The sequence below is a fragment of the Chlorocebus sabaeus genome, chromosome 9, assembly GCF_047675955.1.
Source record: "Chlorocebus sabaeus isolate Y175 chromosome 9, mChlSab1.0.hap1, whole genome shotgun sequence".
In the NCBI taxonomy this organism is placed as follows: domain Eukaryota; kingdom Metazoa; phylum Chordata; class Mammalia; order Primates; family Cercopithecidae; genus Chlorocebus; species Chlorocebus sabaeus.
In genome coordinates, this window is record NC_132912.1 from 12184179 (window position 1) to 12203166 (window position 18988).

Below are 18988 nucleotides of genomic sequence, written 5' to 3' on the forward strand. Positions count from 1 at the left end.
CCCTGTCGCCCAGACTGGAGTGCAGTGGCCGGATCTCAGCTCACTGCAAGCTCCACCTCCCAGGTTTACACCATTCTCCTGCCTCAGCCTCCCAAGTAGCTGGGACTATAGGCGCCTGCCACCTCGCCCGGCTAGTTTTTTGTATTTTTTAGTAGAGACGGGGTTTCATCGTGTTAGCCAGGATGGTCTCGATCTCCTGACCTTGTGATCCGCCCGTCTCGGCCTCCCAAAGTGCTGGGATTACAGGCTTGAGCCACCGCGCCCGGCCCTAATTTAATATTATAAAACCAACCAAAAAAACCAGTCAAGTTTTGAGTCAAGCATTATACATCATAAATGAGAAAATTCATTAATGCCTAAAAAATTATAATATTAAGAGAACTTTTTTCTTTTCCATTTTTTTTGACCTTTTTTGTATTTCCTTCATTTTATTACTTAATTTTTGTTTTGTATTATCCTAAAAAATAAATTTTATTTTTACTTATTTTTATTTTTTTGAGACAGAGTTTCGCTCTGTCACCCAGGCTACAGTGCAATAGCACAATCTCGGCTCACTGCAACCTCTGCCTCCCAGGTTCAAGCCATTCTCCTGCCTCAGCCTCCTGAGTAACTGGGATTACAGGCATGCGCCACTACGCCGGCTAATTTTGTATTTTTAGTAGAGACGGGGTTTCTCCATGTTGGTCAGGCTGGTCTCGAACTCCCGACCTCAGGTAAGCTACTAAAGTTTAAGAAGTTTAACATAAAAATTTATAAACTCATAAAAAGACAGAAAGAGAAATTCTCATTCAAATGTCTTTCAGAAAGGTCAGGCAGGCAATCTATTAATAAAAGCTAGCTAACATTTACTAAACACAATGTGCCAGACACTGTTATTAAGTGCTTTTACACATATGAATTCACTACATGATTCACATTTACCTCAGAGTTACAGAACTATTGTTATGCCCATTTTACAGATGGGAAAACTGAAGCAGAGATGCTAGGTAACTTGCCCAAGATTGCAGAATGTGCAAATGACAGTGCTCTAGCTCGAGTCCACGCTCTGAAATACTGGACTATGTTGCTTTTCAAATTATAATTATCCTTTGTACATTCTAGCGAAGTTCAAATGTTTCTCAAACACATTCACGAAGACAAGCCTTCACCACAGAACAGCTTATTCTATTTCCTCTTCTGGGTCCCTCTCTCCTTTGGATTTGACTCGGTAAATATTGAGTGGCTAACATGTATACTATACACTTCAAAAACAAGTGCTAAATGTAAATATGGATGGATATTATGTAATTGTGAAAAGTACAGTATGAAGAGGAAGAAAATAACCTGACTCTGTCACTCACTTTCCATGTTATATTGGGCAAGCCCTTTAATCCCTTTGTTTTACCATCTTCAAAATATAGGCATTTATACAATATAGGTACTGTTAGGATCAATTTAGATCATATAGGCCAGGTGTGGTGGCTCACGCCTGTAATCTCAGCACTTTGGGAGGCCAAGGCAGGAGGATCACTTGAGCCCAAGATATTAAGACCAGCCTGGCCAACATAATGAGACCAAGTCTCTACAAAAAAAAAGTTTTTTAATTAGCCAGGGGTGGTGGTGCATACCTGTGGTCTCAGCTACTTGGGAGACTGAGGTGGGAGATATCAAGGCTGCAGTGAGCGATGACTGCGCCATGATGCTCCAGCCTGGGTGACAAAGCAAGACCCTGTCTCAAAAAAAAAGGATCATATATGTGATTCATTATGTTAATGTAAAATGGTATTTTCATGAGAAAAAAAGTGCCAAAGCCTAATAAAAGAAAGGCAAGAACTTCAATGCCAAATTATATTAATCATTAGCCAAATTAAAAAGGAAAATAGTCTTGACAAGAATACAGAACATTCATTTTAACTTTGACCTTGTGCAATCATACAAAATTAAATATAACACATAGACAAAATCTCTAAAAGAATGATCATGAAGAAGACCCCAGAAAAACTTCTGGGTTTTGTATCTCCTCCAGCATTCTGTCAAATTTTAATAAAAATTGGCCTTAGAATTATCTTAGATTTTCTTGGCTGGACGCGGTGGCTCACATCTGTAATCCCAGCACTTTGGGAGGCCAAGGCAGGCAGATCACTTGAGGTGGGGAGATCAGCCTAGCCAACATGGTGAAACTCTGTCTCTGCTAAAAATAAAAAAATTAGTTGAGTGTGGTGGCAGGTGCATGTAATCCCAGCTACTCAGGAGGCTGAGGCAGGAGAATCGCTTGAAACCCAGGAGGTGCAGGTTGCAGTGAGCCAGGATCGTGCCACTGCACTCCAGCCTGGGTGACAGAGTGAGACTCCGTCTGGCACAGAGGCTCACGCCTGTAATCCTACCACATTGGGAGGCCAAGGCGGGAAGACTGCGTGAGCTCAGGACTTCGAGACCAGCCTGGGCAACATGGTGAAACCCTGTTTCTACTAAAACACAAAAAATTAGCCAGGCATGGCAGCATATGCCTGTAGTCCCAGCTACTTGGGAGGCTGAGGCAGGAGAATTGCTTCAACCTGTGAGGCAGAGGTTGCAGTGAGCTGAGATCGTGCCATTGCACTCCACCCTGGAGACAGAGGGAGACTGTCTCAAAAAAAAAATTATCTCAGATTTTCTTTTGGTTTCATTTTAGAATTAATTTATTTATGGATGTCTCATAATCTTGTAAAAAGACTCTAGAACATAGCAAAGCAAAACTGTACCCATTAAAATGGGTACTACTACTACAGCACAGTCATTTAAACACAATTAGAATATCTAGGAGACAATTTTAGAGCTCTTAGAACATTACAGCTATAACATTAAGTCTAAAGTACAGAGAAGTAACATCTTAATTGTGCTTAAATACTACCAATTAATTAAACAACCTACCTGTGAAGCAAGGTACAACTCACCTGGAAGGAAAGTGAATGTAAAAGCAGTACCATTTCATTACTTGCTGATGTGTTTTTAAGTTTCAGTATCAGTCAATAATGCCTCGAGAATTATCATTCATAAAAGAAACCTCTGACTTTTTTTTTTAACAATGGGCAGAGGAAAAAGTCTGCATTCTACCTAAATGTTTTTTCCTGAACTTTGTCAACTCACTGCTGTCAGACTAAGCCTGCAATCATGAAGGTACTAAGTCATGGGTGCTGAAGAGAAACTTGTTACCACTTCCATCAATTAGAGAGAAAAAAAGGAATAAAGATACATCAAGATTACTCAAACAAGAATTCTGGCCTACTACCTGAATTCATGATTTCACTATACTGAAAGAAACAAACAAAAAAAAAATTGGCCGGGCGCAGTGGCGGACGCCTGTAGTCCCAGCTACTCAGGAGGCTGAGGCAGGAGAATGGCATGATCCCGGGAGGCGGAGCTTGCAGTAAGCCGAGATTGCGCCACTGCACTCCAGCCTGGGGAACACAGCGAGACTCCGTCTCAAAAAAAAAAAAAAGAAACAAATTCTGTAACATAACTGAGTTATAGCCAATAAAAATTAAATCACTTCTTCATCCAATTAAATGTCCAAAATATACTAGCAGGACCTCTACAATATTTCAAAGTACAAAGCATTTCAAAGCATATAAAGAGCACTTAACATTATAGCAGGCAAAAGTCACCAAGAAAGTAAAGCTATTAACTCCAAATAGGCAACTACTACTGAATGATATTTTTAAATTTCTAATAATTGTAACTCACCAGGTCAATCACTTAACCAAAATGTATAATAAAAAATAATGTTCAGCTGGGTGTGGTGGATCACACGTGTAATCCCAGCACTTTGGGAGGCTGAGGCGGGCAGATCACGAGGTCAAGAGATCGAGACCATCCTGGCCAACATGGTGAAACCCCGCCTCTACTAAAAACAAAACAAAAAAAATACAAAATTAAAATTAGCTAGGCGTGGTGGCGCATGCCTGTAATCCCAGTTACTCAGGAGGCTGAGGCAAGAGAATCAGTTGAACCCGGGAGGTGGAGGCTGTGGTGAGCTGACACCACGCCATTGCACTCCAGCCTGGGCAACAGAGTGACACTCCATCTCAAAAAAAAAAAAAAAAAAAAAGATATTGGCCATGCAGAGGCTCATGCCTGCAATCCCAGCACTGTGGGAGGCCCAAGCTGGCGGGTGGCTTGTGCTCAGGAGTTTGGGAGCATCCTGGGCAACATGGAGAAATCTCGTCTCCACCAAAAATACAAAAAATTAGCCAAATGTGGTGGCGCGTGCCTATGGTCCAGCTACTCAGGAGGAGGACTGCTTGAGCCGTGAGGTGGAGGCTGCAGTGAGCCTTTCAGCCTGCCACTGCACTCCAGCCTGGGTGACAGAGTGAGACCTTGTCTCAAAATAAAACAAAATAAAATAATAAAAGATATTGAATAAAAGGTTTAAAGAAATTTAACTACATAGGAATCTTAAATATCAGCTAGCTTAGTTTTCTTGCTTTATCACACTTCAGGGAAACCTTACTGGAAGAACGATTGCCTATTATTTAGTCCTATGATAAAGAAAAACCTCAAAATACCTACTGGGTGAGAGGTGCAGTGGCTCACACTTATAAACCCACAAGTTTGGGAGGCCATGGCAGGAGAATTGCTTGAACCCAGGAGTCCAAGGCCAGCCTGGACAACAGTGTGAGACCATATCTCTATGTTTACAAAAATTATTTTAAAGGTTGGGGTAGGGGGCAGGCATGGTGGCTTACACCTATAATCCTAACACTTTGGGAGGCCAAGGCAGGCGGATCATCTGAGGTCAGGAGTTTGAGACCAGCCTGGGCAACACGGCAAAACCCCGTCTCTACTAAAAATACAAAAATTAGCTGGGCGTGGTGGCATGTGCCTATAGTCCCAGCTACTCGGGAGGCTGAGGTGGGAGAATTGCTTGAACCCAGGAGGCGGAGGTTGCAGTGAGCTGAGATCACACCACTGTACTCCAGCCTGGGCAACACAGTGAAACCCCGTCTCAAAAAATTAATTTATTTATTTGTTAATTAAAGGTGGGGTAGCACCGAGCACAGTGGCTCACACCTATAATCCCAACACTTTGGGAGGCCAAGGCGGGAGGATCACTTGACCCCAGAAGTTTGAGATCAGCCTGAGCAACACAGGGAGCTCTCTCTCTATAAAAAAATTTAAAAATTAACCAGGCATGGTGGCACGGGCCTGTAGTCTCAGCTACTTGAGAGCGAGATGTAGGAAGATCCCTTAAACCCCAGGAGGTCAAGGAAGGCTACGCTAAGCCATGATCACACGACTGCACTCTAGCCCAGGTAACAGAGTGAGACCCTGCCACAAAACAAAACAAAACAAAACAAAACAAAACAAAACAAAACAACACACAGCTACTGGATAATGACTGGGAAGGAAAAAATGATCATTTTAGCAGAACACCATAATGTACCCTCATAGAAGGTAGGAAACTATCATTAGGCCAAGTAGGGATTGTGCATTAATCCTTTCCTCATGTTTTTTTCGCTCAGTCACGTATCTGCATCTTCACTATAGTGGCTGCTCAAGTTGAAGCGATCCTAAGGCATGAGTGATTTATTAAGCCATATGCCAATTATTTTCTACATGGTGATTAAGATTCACACATCCTCAAATCATTACATCTAAATGGGCAAAGTCTCCCTTGATAAAAAGGCTGTGATGGCCGGGCACGGTGGCTGACGCCTGTAATCCCAGCACTCTGGGAGGCAGAGGCAGGCGGATCACCTGAAGTCAGGAGTTTGAGACCAGCCTGGTCAACATGGTGAAACCCCATCTCTACTAAAGATACAAAAATTAGCTGGGTATAGCGGCGCAGGCCTGTAATCCTAGCTACTTGGGAGGCTGAGGTAGGAGAATTGCTTCAACCCGGGAGGCAAAGGTTGCAGTGAGCCAAGATCGTGACACTGCATTCCAGCCTGGGAGACGGCACAAGACTCCATCTCTTAATAAATAAATAAATAGGCTGTGACAATGCTAAGGTCAGTTTACACTACATAAGTAAACTTCTCTAATAACTATGGATTAATAGTTCTGTATCAAATGGATAAAAGTTTCTAGGGAAAGGCCACAAAGTTGTGTTCTTAACAACATCCTTTTCAAATTTTTATCAATGACTTGAATAATAAAATAGAAGAGCTGCTTATCAAAGCTGAATATGACCAGAAGATAAGTACTATTCAGTTTTTATTTTGAGACAGGGTCTCTCTCTGTCGCTCAGGCTAGAGTGCAGTGGTGTGATCATGGCTTACTGCGGTCTTGACATTTCAGGCTCAAGTGATCCTCTCACCTCAGCCCCCAAGTAGCTGAGACTACAGGCCTGTGCCATCACACCCAGCTAATTTTTATATTTTTTGTAGCAATGGGGTTTCACCATGTTGCCCAGGCTAGTCTCAAACTCCTGGCTCAAGCAATCCTTCTGCCTCAGCCTCCCAAAGTGCTGACATTAGAGGCGTGAGCCACTGCGCCCAGCCAGTACTGTGTATTATTAATATACATGTAATCAATATCCAAAGCTTTCATAAAGCTAAAATAATATACCAAAAGCATCTAAATAAAGTTTAATAGAGATAAGCAAATACACATTTAGGCTTTAAAAATTATATTTCACTAGTTTAAGGTGAAGAAGAAGTGGCTTGTCAGCAGTTCATATGAGAAATAAAGCTTTAGTGCAAATAAGTTTAACAAAAACCAAAAGAACGACAAGGTAGCTATAAAAACGAAGGCAATTTTAGGTCACAGATAGAAAAGAATGCATCCAAAACAAGTATCCTAAGCATAGTGAAGTGTCTGGAAATCATGGAGCAAACTGAAAGAACTGGAGGTATTTAACATAGAGAAAAGAAAAGGGAAACATCACAGCAGTCTGTGAATATCTGAGATACTGTCATGGGAATAAAAGTGGACATGTATGTCCTCTACCAGTGTTCCTCAAACCATCTGTGGTAAAGGGCCACCTTTCCATCCCCAACCATTGGACACTTCCGTAAAAATATAGTAGGAATACTATGACCATTGAAAACTCCTATAAACCTTGTTTTTTGGCGGGGCGGGGACGAAGTCTCACTCTTATCCCCCAGGCAGGAGGGCAATGGTGCAATATCAGCTCACTGCAACCTCTGCCTCCCGGGTTCAAGCGATTCTCCTGCCTCAGCCCCCTACAAGTAGCTGGGATTACAGGGGCCTGCCACCACGCCCAGCTAATTTTTGTGTTTTTAGTAGAGATGGGGTTTCACCATGTTGGCCAGGCAGGTCTAGAACTCCTGACCTCAGGTGATACACCCGCCTTGACCTCCCAAAGTGCTGGGATTACAGGTGTGAGCCACCATGCCCAGCCTGAAAATTCCTATAATAATTTCTAAGTGCTCACTCTCACTTTCTGTATTTCATTCATTATGAACAGGTAAAAAGTTCATAGATCTCCTACTTCAAGTACCTGTATTCCATCCATACCAGAAAAAAGAATCAAATCAAAGTGAACCATTTTGTGGCAAGTTAAATTTCCACTTGATGTAACAAAGAATTCCTAGCCCATAAGTGTTACCAACAGTGCAATGGCACAGACAGAACTGAGCTCCTTTGGGAAGTATTCAGAGGAAAACTAATTTTATCTGTTAGATAATGTATAAAATGTTTTCCTACTTCGGAAAGGTTAATGGATTGGATTAAAACATCATAGAATCTCTCCACTCTCCAAGATTCTGAGTCCAATCAAAAGCAAATACACACACATACGCCCTCAAAGTAGCCGAGAACTAATCAATCATTAGCATACTACTAGCATACTTACAAATCATCAGTTATGATGTATTAAGTAGAATGTATGAGGAAAGGACTATGAAACTGACGAAGCATATGGAAATCATAATTAAGAAGCCCTAAGTAAGTGAGAAGTATGAATAAAGCACCACCATACTCCTTTTTAGTCCATTACTGATGGTACAAGTACATTCTCAGGTTGCCTCTTCAAAGTTTAAACCAGTCCTCGCAAATCAAAACACAAAACAAGGATAAGCCTTTTTCTTTTTCCTAAAAGAACTACTATAACACCATTGCCATCTGAAATTCTCACCTCTGAGTGACCTTCAGCCACAAAGATTTAACCACACAGTCTCTACCTTGACCCTGCCCTAACTGTACTACTGGCATACACTATTCCTGTTCAATCTTCTGGTTAAGTCAATCATCTTCTAGCGGTAACTACTTAAACCACTCCTCCCCTACCACAGACTTATGAAACTAGAAAAGGATATTCTCCTATACAAATTTCTGATCAACAGTAATTTCAGATTCTCAACCATGCAATATAGTTGTAGAAATATTAAAATAATTTAATACTCAACCACGTGCTATGGCTATTACCTTCTTTCTACACCCCCTCAGCCCCCCTCCAAATCCATCCTCCACAGAAATTGACCTAATGCCCAGCAACTCCATCAACTTCTAGCTTCCTGTTGCTCCTCAGGTACAAATACTACACACTAGTCTACAATACCTTTTAACAATCAAAATTGGCCCCAAAGTCAGGTCTTTTCACCAATTACCACAGGCACAGTACGTTCCTCATTTAGAATTTTAAATGAATGCCCCCAGGAAGAAGACTCCTACGAATGAGTTTTGAAGTTGCATTTAAGAAATTTTTTCACAGCTTATTTTGTGCATTATTTCCCAAAATTCTAATCTAAAATATCACTGGTAATTAATGACTCATTTTCTTAAGAAGAGCAACAGTGACATAAAGAACTTAAAATATAAAACAATGAAAGCAAACCTGTTATAGAGAGAATATTAAAGCACACAGAAAAATATTAGCAGGTAAGTTTAAGTGACAGAAAAGGAAAATTTATCCCTCAATTATTAAGTAGTGTTTAAAATCACAGAAAGAATACACATTCACAAGGTAAAAATCATCATCTACTTGGCAGATTTGTTTTTAAATCAGAAACAAAATCTATTGTAGACTCACATTAAAACATGAGTACTCAGACTGTTCTACTTTGAAATTTTCCTGGAATGTTAAGAAATCACCTGTAAGGAGCCCTTTTCCATAAGTTCTTTCAGTGGCATGAAGACTTTAAACATTTTTAAGTATGAGCTCCAAAAATAAATTCTCAACTCTGAGAAACATTTGAAAATCACCTGTTTTGTCTCTCAGTATTCTGGAGCTCCCTGTGGTCCCTTTTCAGGTGTTTGGTCAAAGACGTAAAGTACTCTTTTAAAAGATTCTGGAAGGGCTGTTGTTTCTCTGGACTAATTATCTCACTAGGAGGAAAACTCAAATTAAACTTCTCTGCAGCACTCTTTACTTTCCTTGGTACAAGTCCAGCAATATCATCTCCACAATGTCGACAGAAACTAATCACTACAGAGACATGAGTGTGGGACTCCCGATCAGCATTAATAATATTTTTTAGCTGTTCATAGATTAAGGAAAGACCTTCCTTGTCAGTGAAAATCCCAACTATTGTCAATTCTGCAATAAAACGCAAATCAGTTCTTAACTTGGTAATGTTAGGTGTTTTCTCCTCTTTCCTTGCTTCAAAATGTTTTTTCCAGACCTGAAGAAGTGATGGGGCAAAGTCAGCATAACGCTGGTGAAAGAGAGAGCAGAGGTGCACAGCACAGTTCACATCAGAGATTTTCAGTTTTGCTTCCACAATAGAAGCTACAGCTTCTGCAATGTATTTGCTTAAATTTAGGCCATTAAAATCATGGGACAAGGAGTCTCTCTGTTGTTCCGTAATAGTTTTTAGTTTCTTGACAAAAGCAGTATTTTTCTTCAAACTTGAGTCAAGGCGGCTAAAGAAGTTCTCCTCTGGTCGGTTGTCCGGAGCATTTTGGTTTTTGCTACGAAGTTCCTTTCTTAAATGATGTCGTTCCCAAGCTTCCTGATGAAGCTGAACGGATTCTTCTTTTTCTCTATATAAAAACAAACAAATACATAAAATACTCTCTATATTTTGAAGCATTATACATAAATCCCCTAAGAGTAAAAAGCCAGTGAAAAAAATTATCTAAGTATAACAATTTACAAGATTCAAAAGGCCTTTCACTACTTTTAAAGACATTTTACTGGCCGGGCGTGGTGGTTCATGCCTGTAATCCCAGCACCTTGGGGGACCAAAGCAAACCGATCACCTCAGGTCAGGAGTTTAAGGCCAGCCTTGCCAATATGGTGAAACCCCCTCTCTACTAAAAATACAAAAATTAGCTGGGTATGATGGCACTCACCTGTAGTCCCAGCTACTCAGGAGGCTGAGGCACAACACTTAAACCCAGGAGGCAGAGGTTGCAGTGAGCTAAGAACGTGCCACTGCACTCTAGCCTGGGTGACAGAGCAAGACTCTGTCTCAAAATAAATAAATAAATAAAGACATTTTACTAATGACTTACGCTAACAAGTATTATCCTAATGAGAAGCCCAGTACTGTAGGTTGATAACAAATGCCATAGAGCGGAGGATACTGACTAGATTAAATTAAAAATAATTCTGCCAACCGGCAAGTTAACTAGGTAAGACATATAATGCTACTATGAAAAATATAGTATGTTTGGGAAGGATATAAAATGTGAAACAAATAAAAGCAATGGGCAAAGAGAAAAAAAAATATCCACAAAGAATTCTTTAAAGAATTAGCACTACAAGGCCAGGTATGGTGACTTTGGGAGGCAGCACTTTGGGAGGCAGGTGGATCACCTGAGGTCAGGAGTTTGAGAACAGCTTGGCCAACATGGTGAAACCCCGTCTCTACTAAAAATACAAAAATCAGCTGGGCATGGTGGTGGGCACCTGTAATCCCAGCTACTGGGGAGGCTGAGGCAGGAGAAATGTTTAAACCTGGGAGTCGGAAGCTGACGCTGCAGTAAGCCAAGATCGCGCAACTGCACTCCAACCTGGGCAACAGAGCAAGACTCTGTCTCAAAAAAAAAAAAATTAGTACTATAAAAGAATGCATTAAAAATGTTTTGAGGCCGGGCGGTGGCTTCACACCTGTAATCCCAGCATTCTGGGAGGCCGAGTCAGACAGATCACAAGGTCAGGAGATCGACACATCCTGGCTAACATGGTGAAACCCCATCTCTACTAAAAACAACAAAAAATTAGCAGGGCATGGTGGCGGGCATCTGTAGTCCCAGCTACTCGGGAGGCTGAGGCAGGAGAATCACTTGAACTCAGGAGGCAGAGGTTGCTATGAGCCAAGATCATGCCACTGCACTCTAGCCTGTGCAACAGAGCGAGACTCTATCTCAAAAAAAAAAAAGTTTTGAAATGTTAGATATTGTTTTTCCATACTCAGCCCACTAGCCAAACCTTTAACAAAGTACCTTGCCAGATTTGGACTCTTAAAAATTCAAGTGATTTAGAAAATTTGGAAAGGAACCAGAAGACAACTATCAAATAAGAAACTTTTAATAAAAAGCTAGTAGACTCAGTTTATACTGAAAAAAATAACTAAAAACAAATATACCTATTTTTCCTCTAAAAAGACAGAACAATTTAAATTGCAGAAGTAATAAAATAGGCAGGAGTGAGGGGTGACAAACAATGTGATTTTGAAGTTTATTAAAGTTTTTGAGATAACAAAATATATAACTTAAATCTCCTCTTTGGGAAGCTGAGGAGGGAGGAGCCCAGGAGTTAAGACCAGACTGGGCAACAGAGTGAGACCCAATCTCTACAAAAAATTTAAAAAATTAGCTGGACGTGGTGGCACATGCCTGTAGTCCCAGTTACTTGGGAGGCTGAGACAAGAGGATCGCTTGAGCCCGGAAGGTTGAAGCTGCAGTGAGTCATGATCACACCATAGCTCTCCACCCTGGATGACAGAGTGAGGCCCTGTCTCAAAAAATTATACACATATCTATAAATCTCTTAAAAAGTAGATTTTCATCTTTCTGAGATAATCACCCGAGTTACAAGATAATTATTTGATTTTTCCACTAAAAACTACAATATATTAACAGAAAGGTGGCCTCTATCACTGATAACATTAAGTATCTCTTTGAAGTCTCCCAGCAACACACAAATACAAAATGAGCAGTGAAAGTACATTTTAAGAAAGTATGTACAAGGCCAGCTGCGGTGGCTCACGCCTGTAATCCCAGCACTTTGGGAAGCCAAGACGGGTGGATCACCTGAGGTCAGGAGTTCGAGACCAGCATGACCAACATGGAGAAACCCCATCTCTACTAAAAATACAAAAATTAGCTGGGTGTGGTGGCGCATGCCTGTAATCACAGCTACTCGGGAGGCTGAGGCAGGAGAATGGCTTCAACCGGGAGGCAGAGGTTGTGGTGAGCCAAGATTGTGCCATTGCATTCAATCTGGGCAACAAGAGCGAAACTCTCTCAAAAAAGAAAGAAAAGAAAGTACGTACATACATTAAATAACTCAATTTTCAGCTGCACTGAAAACACTTTAAGATATATAATGAAGTTTTTATGGGTAAATGCTATGATCCTTTAAAATACTCCAGGAGGAGAAAGTGGGTAATTATTGATGCTAGGTAGATGGGGGACTAGTTCACTACACTATTCTATTTTTGCATATATCTGAAATTTCCCCAGGAGCTCAGGAGTTCAAGACCAGCCTGGGCAACACAGCAAAATCCTGTCTCTACAAAAAATACAAAAATTAACCAAGCGTAGTGGTATGCATCTGTAGTCCCAGCTACTCAGGAGGCTGAGGTGGGAGGATCGCTTGAGCCCAGGAGGCAGAGATTGCAGTGAGCTGAGACTAAGCCACTGCACTCCAGCCTGGGTGACAGAGCAAACCCTGTCTAAAAAAAAAAAAAAAAAAAAAAAAAAGAATCTCTCAAGAATCATGGTTCTGAATATTCCAAAACTAGGCACTACTAGAGTCTTGCAGACCTAAGGCTTCTGTTCCTTATTAAAAGTAGATGTCTTGGCCAGGGCTGGTGGCACAAGCCTGTAATGACAGATACTCAGGAGGCTGAGGCAGGAGGAATCACTTGAGCCCAGAGTTGGAGGCTGCAGTATGTTATGATGGAACCTGAGAACAGGCACTGCACTCCAGCCTGGGTAACAACATAGCAATGCCCCCATCACCCCCACAAAAAAGGGAAGAAAGCAGAAGTTCTAAAGAACAACTCTGAGAAGAAAGGTGGCTGTTCTAGAGATCTATATACAAAATCGTGCTTGCAAAAAGCTTTTTAAATTATATATTTGGCCACGCACAGTGGTGTACATCTGTAGTTCCGGCTACTAGGGAGGCTGTAGTGGGAGGATCGCTTGAGCTCAGCAATTACAGACTTAGACAAAATAGCAAGACATCATTTCCAAAAAACGATTTTTTCAGGCCAGACATGGTGGTTCATGCCTATAATCCCAAAACTTTGGGAGGCTGAGGCAGGAGGACTTCTTGAGTCCAAGAGTTCAAGACCAGCCTGGGCAACACAGTGAAACGCTATCTACAAAAAGTACAAAAAGACCCAGGTGTGGTAGCATGCACCTGTAGTCCCCACTATCAAGGAGGATGTGGTGGGAGAATGGCTTGAGCCTGGGAGGTCAAGGCTGTGGTGAGCTGCCATCACATCACTACACTCCAGCCTAGCTGGAGTTTGTTGAGCTCTTATTATGTTACCAGGCACTGTAAAAATACATTAGCAAATATCCTTAAGACAGTACCAATGAAGTTAAATTCTACGAGCCTCATTTTAGAGATCCACAAAATGAAGCTTAAAAAAGGTAAGCTGCCCTCTTAAATTAAAAAAAAAAAATTTTAATTAAAAAATAAATAAGTTATATATTATTCTTTCCCTTACTTTTCTTCATATAGACAGGGTCTCACTATATTGCCCAGGCTGGTCTTGAACTCCTGGGCTCAACCAATCCTCCTGCCTCAGCCTCCCAAAGTGCTAGGTTTACAGGCGTGAACCACCATGCCTGGCCTAGTAAGTTTCATATTTAGAGAAGAGCTTAAGCTATTCAACAAAGTTACTGCTGATGCATCTCTGGTGTTTTTCCTCTAAGAACTACATTTTTCATTAGTTTATTATTTACTTGCACAGAATTACAAGGTTAAAAATAGATTTAAATAAAGATAAGAATGGAAAGCATTGTGGAATTGTGCTTAATGAATAGTCAAAAGTTTTAAAGTCAGGCCAACCTAGCTTTAAATCCCAATAGCTCTACTATTTGCTGTGACCTTAACCAACTTACCCTCCTTAAACTTCATTTTATTAATCTGTGAAATGAGGATCATAAAACTTACTTCACTGGGATTGTCCTAAGGATAGATGCTAATATATTCTGTACAAGGCCTGATACATAAGAACTCAAGAAACAGCAGCCAACTGAAGGTTTTCGATTTTTTTTAACAATGGAGTATTACCATACCACGAAAAAAAGTTTTTGTTTTATTTATTTTATTATTATTTTTTGAGATGCAGTCTTGCTCTGTTGCCCCAGCAGGAATGCAGTAGCACAAACTTGGCTCGCTGCACCCTCCACCTCCTAGGTTCAGGCGACTCTCCTACCTCAGCCTCCCGAGTAACTGGACGACAAGCGCGCGCCACCATGCCTAATTTTGTATGAAAAAAAGTCTTAGACGGATGAACACCTGAGGTCAGGAGTTCAAGATTAGCCTGGCCAACACGGTGAAACCCCATCTCTACAAAAATACAAAAATTAGCCGGGCATGATGGCAGGTGCCTGTAATCCCAGCTACTCGGGAGGCTGAGGCAGGAGAATCACTTGAACCCAGGAGGCAAAGGTTGCAGTGAGCTGAGATCGCGCCACTGCACTCCAGTCTGGGCGACTAAGCAAAATTCCATCTCAAAATAAATAAATAAATAATAAAATTTAAAACAAAACACAGATTACCCAAGACCTCAAATAGTACTCATTAAAGATTGTTACTATTATTTAATTTGAATAATTAACGCACCTTTAGCATACCCCTAGTCAGTGAAACTAACAGAACAAGTAAATTAAGATACTCCCAACTCTTAAAGAGCTGCACCCAGGACACTACATTTCAAATAATGTTTTTTTCCCAAAATTTCCAATCTTCCCATTCCCTCACATCAATAAATACAATCAACTGCCTTACTTCATCTGAGCAGCTGCTTCTTCTTCTTGCTGACGTTTGGCCTGCTCTTCTTGCTTCTTTCTCTCTTCCTCTTGATGTTTCTTTTTTTCTTCCTCTTCTTTTTTCTTTGATTCTTCCTCTGCCTTCACCTTTTCTTCGTCTTTTTTCTTGCGTTCCTTGTCTTCCTTTTTTCTCTTATCATCTTCCAGTCTCTTCTTCTTGTCTTCAGGGGCCTTGCTGACCTCCTTCTTGGCAGTGAGCTTGATATCGTCTTTTGGCCTCTCCTTGCTGCTCACTGGTCGCCTTTCACTGCAGTCTTTTTCCTTGTTATTTGGTAAAGAGTCTTTTTCTTCCATACTTGCTGGCTTTTTACGCTCAGCTGGCATTATGTGACCCAGGACAATCTGTAAGAGGGAAACAATGTCAGTACCATAGATGCAGTGACTTTTTAAAATGATATGACACTATTTTTTAAACAGAACATATTAATACAACTTGGCAATTGTAAAAGAGTAAATGCGGGCATGTAAAATGAATACTATTTCTGTAACAAAGTAAGTTATTGGTCACATTTCTCATCCTATCATTATTAGTTATGCCCATGTCTAAGTACTTGTTTTTTACTTTCTATAAAGAAAAATCCAAGCCCAAACAAAAGTAGAGAGCATAATATAAGGAACCTCCACGTACCCATCACTCAGATTCAGCCACTATCAACTCCAAAACAATATGTCATTTAATTGTAAATACTTCAGAATGGCCGGGCGCGGTGGCTCAAGCCTGTAATCCCAGCACTTTGGGAGGCCGAGATGGGCGGATCATGAGGTCAGGAGGTCGAGACCATCCTGGCTAACACGATGAAACCCCGTCTCTACTAAAAGATACAAAAAACTAGCCGGGCGAGGTGGCGGGCGCCTGTAGTCCCAGCTACTTGGGAGGCTGAGGCAGGAGAATGGCGTGAACCCAGGAGGCAGAGCTTGCAGTGAGCTGAGATCCGGCCACTGCACTCCAGCCCGGGCGACAGAGCGAGACTGCGTCTCAAAAAAAAAAAAAAAAAAACTTCAGAATATATCTGTGAACATTTTGAGTCAGCTTTAACCCTAGCATTTGACAACCATGAAAGATGGTGGTTCACTATTTCATATAATATTCAATCTCAGTATTTCAGCTGAGAAAGGAAACAAAAACAAGCCCTTGCCTCCTATATGTCAACAGACAAAACAGAACAGCGGACTCACAAATCTCACTTCATTGCTCTAACCTTATCACCAAACTTTCAGATACAAAAACTGTTAACTATCTCAAATTAAACTAGACTTCTAACTTCTTCACCTATATTAGTCAAAGTTAATTTATAAACAAACATGAACATAAAATCCGTATGTTCCGTGCTGTATCTGCCAAAACAGAGTAGTTATTAGCCCAGGGTTTCTAAAGTTCAGCACCACTGACAGTTTGGGCAAAATACTTCTTTGGTTTTAGAGGGAAGGGGCCACCATGTGCTCGGTAGGAGGTTTAGCAGTGTCCCTGCCTGCTATGCAGTGCATACAAGTAGCTCCTCCCTCATTTTGACAACCGAATTAACTCCAGACATTGCTAAATATCCTTTGGAGACAAAATTATCACCCCAAAACTGCTGCACTAGTCATATGTGGTTACTTAAATGTAAATTAATCAAAATTAAATAAAATGTGAAATTCAGTTCTTCAGTCAGTATCTGTATTTCAAGTGCTCAATTCCACACGTAGCTAAATGGCTTCCATACATAGCAGGACAGATACAGAACATTTCCACAGAAAGCTCTATTGGACAGCACTGGCCTATAGTACAGGTTTACAGTTAACTGAAAGTAACTGTGGAACAAAAAACTGTACTTTTCAGGAAAATTCTGAATTTTTCTTTTCTAAAAATATATTTCTCTACTCAGAACTAGTTGTCTAATTTCTTTTAGGCACAGTGTTTCACATTTTAACTCCTAAATTATCTAAGAGTTGTATATAAGAAAATCAAAATTCGGTCGGGTACAGTGGCTCATGCCTATAATCTCAGCACTTTGGGAGGCCGAGGTGGGCAGATCACCTGAGGTCTAGAGTTCAAGACCAGCCTGACCAACATGGAGAAACCACGTCTCTACTAAAAATACAAAATTAGACGGGTATGGTGGCGCATGCCTGTAATCCCAGCTACTCGGGAGGCTGAGGCAGGAGAATCGCTTGAACCTGGGAGGCGGAGGTTGTAGTGAGCCGAGATCCCGCCATTGCACTTCAGCCTGGGCAACAAGAGCAAAACTCTGTCTCAAGAAAAAAAAGAAAATCAAAATTCTATTTTAGAAGTAGAAAATTACCTAAATTTGTTAGTTTTTTGTTTTCTTTTTGAGACAGGGTCTCACTTTGTCACCCAAGCTGGAGTGTGGCGGCATGATCACAGCTCACTAAAGTCTCGACCTCCTGGGCTCAAGTGACCCACCTGCCTCAGCCCCCCAAGTAGCTGGGCCAGCAGGTGCTCAACACCACATCCAGGTAATTGTAGTTTTAGTAGAGATGGGATTTCCCCACGTTGACCAGGCTGGTCTCAAACTCCTGAGTTTAAGTGATCCATCCACCTGCACCTCCCAAAATGCCGGGATTACAGGCATGAGCCATTGTATTTTTGAGCTTCAGTGTTTGTTTTTTCTTTTTTCTTTTTTTGTTTTTGTTTTTTTGAGTCTCACTCTGTTGCCTAGGCTGGAGTGCAGTGGCACGATCTCAGCTCACTGCAAACTCCACCTCCCGGGTTTAAGTGATGCTCCCACCTCAGCCTCCCAAGTAGCTGAGATTATAAGCATGTGCCACCACACTCAGCTAAGTTTTGTATTTTTAGTAAAGACGAGTTTCACTATATCGGCCAGGCTGCTTGAATTCTTGACCTCAAGTGATCCATCTGCTTTGGTCTCCCAAAATGCCGGGATTACAAGCATGAGCCTCAGCGCCCGGCCACCCCTTAGTTTTTTTTTTATTAAAAGCAATAGTATTCTTAAATATTTTCAAATATAGGTTTTAAATTACAGCACTTAAAACTAGGTTACCAAAAAGCATTTGCAATATTGACATTTTTTAAAGACAAAAATACTTTACTTCAGTACTCTAATAAAATGTTAATACCACAGAAAGCAACGTAGGCTAATGGAAACGCTTTAATTTTTGCAGATATATGCCACAGCCTATACCTTATCATAGCTACCTTTTCCTTCTATTTTTTCTTTTACTCCGTCATTGCTCTCCACTCCCTTGTTCTATGCATTTATTTTGATAGTGACACCTAAAAGCTTTAGCTAACCCCACTGGTAAAACTCAGAACAACAAAAAAGCTGTTGGTCCTATTTTTAAAATCGTCATTAGGGGCTGGGCGCAGTGGTTCATGCCTGTAATCCCAGCAATTTGGGACGCCAGCAATTTGGGACGCCGGATCACCTGAAGTCAGGAGTTTGAGACCAGCCTGGCCAACATGGTGAAACCCCATCTCTACTGAAAATACAAAAATTAGCTGGGCGTGGTAGCAGGCACCTGTAATCCCAGCTACTGGGGAGACTGAGGGAGAACTGCTTGAACCCAGAAAGCAGAGGTTGCAGTGAGCTGAGATCGTGCCACTGCACTCCAGCATGGGCGACAGAGTGAGACTCCATCTCACACACACACACACACACACACACACACACACACACAAAACACCTTTAATATATGAAAAAGCAGGCTGGGCACCGTGGCTCATTCCTGTAATCCGAGCACTTTGGGAGGCCAAGGCAGGAGGATCACTTGAGGTCAGGAGTTCAAGACCAGCCTGGCCAACATGGTGAAGTCCGTCTCTACTAAATATACAAAAATTAACCAGGCATGGTGGAGGGCGCCTGTAATCCCAGCTACTCAGGAAGCTGAAGCAAGAGAATCACTTGAACCCAGGAGGCGGAGGCTG

At 41.3% G+C, this 18988-nt stretch overlaps 1 protein-coding gene across 2 annotated transcripts in view; it reads right to left on the bottom strand.

Moving 5' to 3' along the window:
- Positions 1-18988, bottom strand: part of UPF2 (UPF2 regulator of nonsense mediated mRNA decay) — a 126673-nt gene that overhangs the window by 103136 nt on the left and 4549 nt on the right. For both annotated transcript variants that reach the window (XM_008002258.3, XM_008002259.3), the window contains exons 2-3: positions 15062-15444; positions 9127-9906 (exon numbers count right to left, since the gene is read on the bottom strand). In XM_008002258.3, coding sequence (XP_008000449.1) covers positions 9127-9906; positions 15062-15426 — 1145 coding nt within the window. In that variant the 5' untranslated portion in view covers positions 15427-15444. The remainder of the gene's footprint in view (positions 1-9126; positions 9907-15061; positions 15445-18988) is intronic.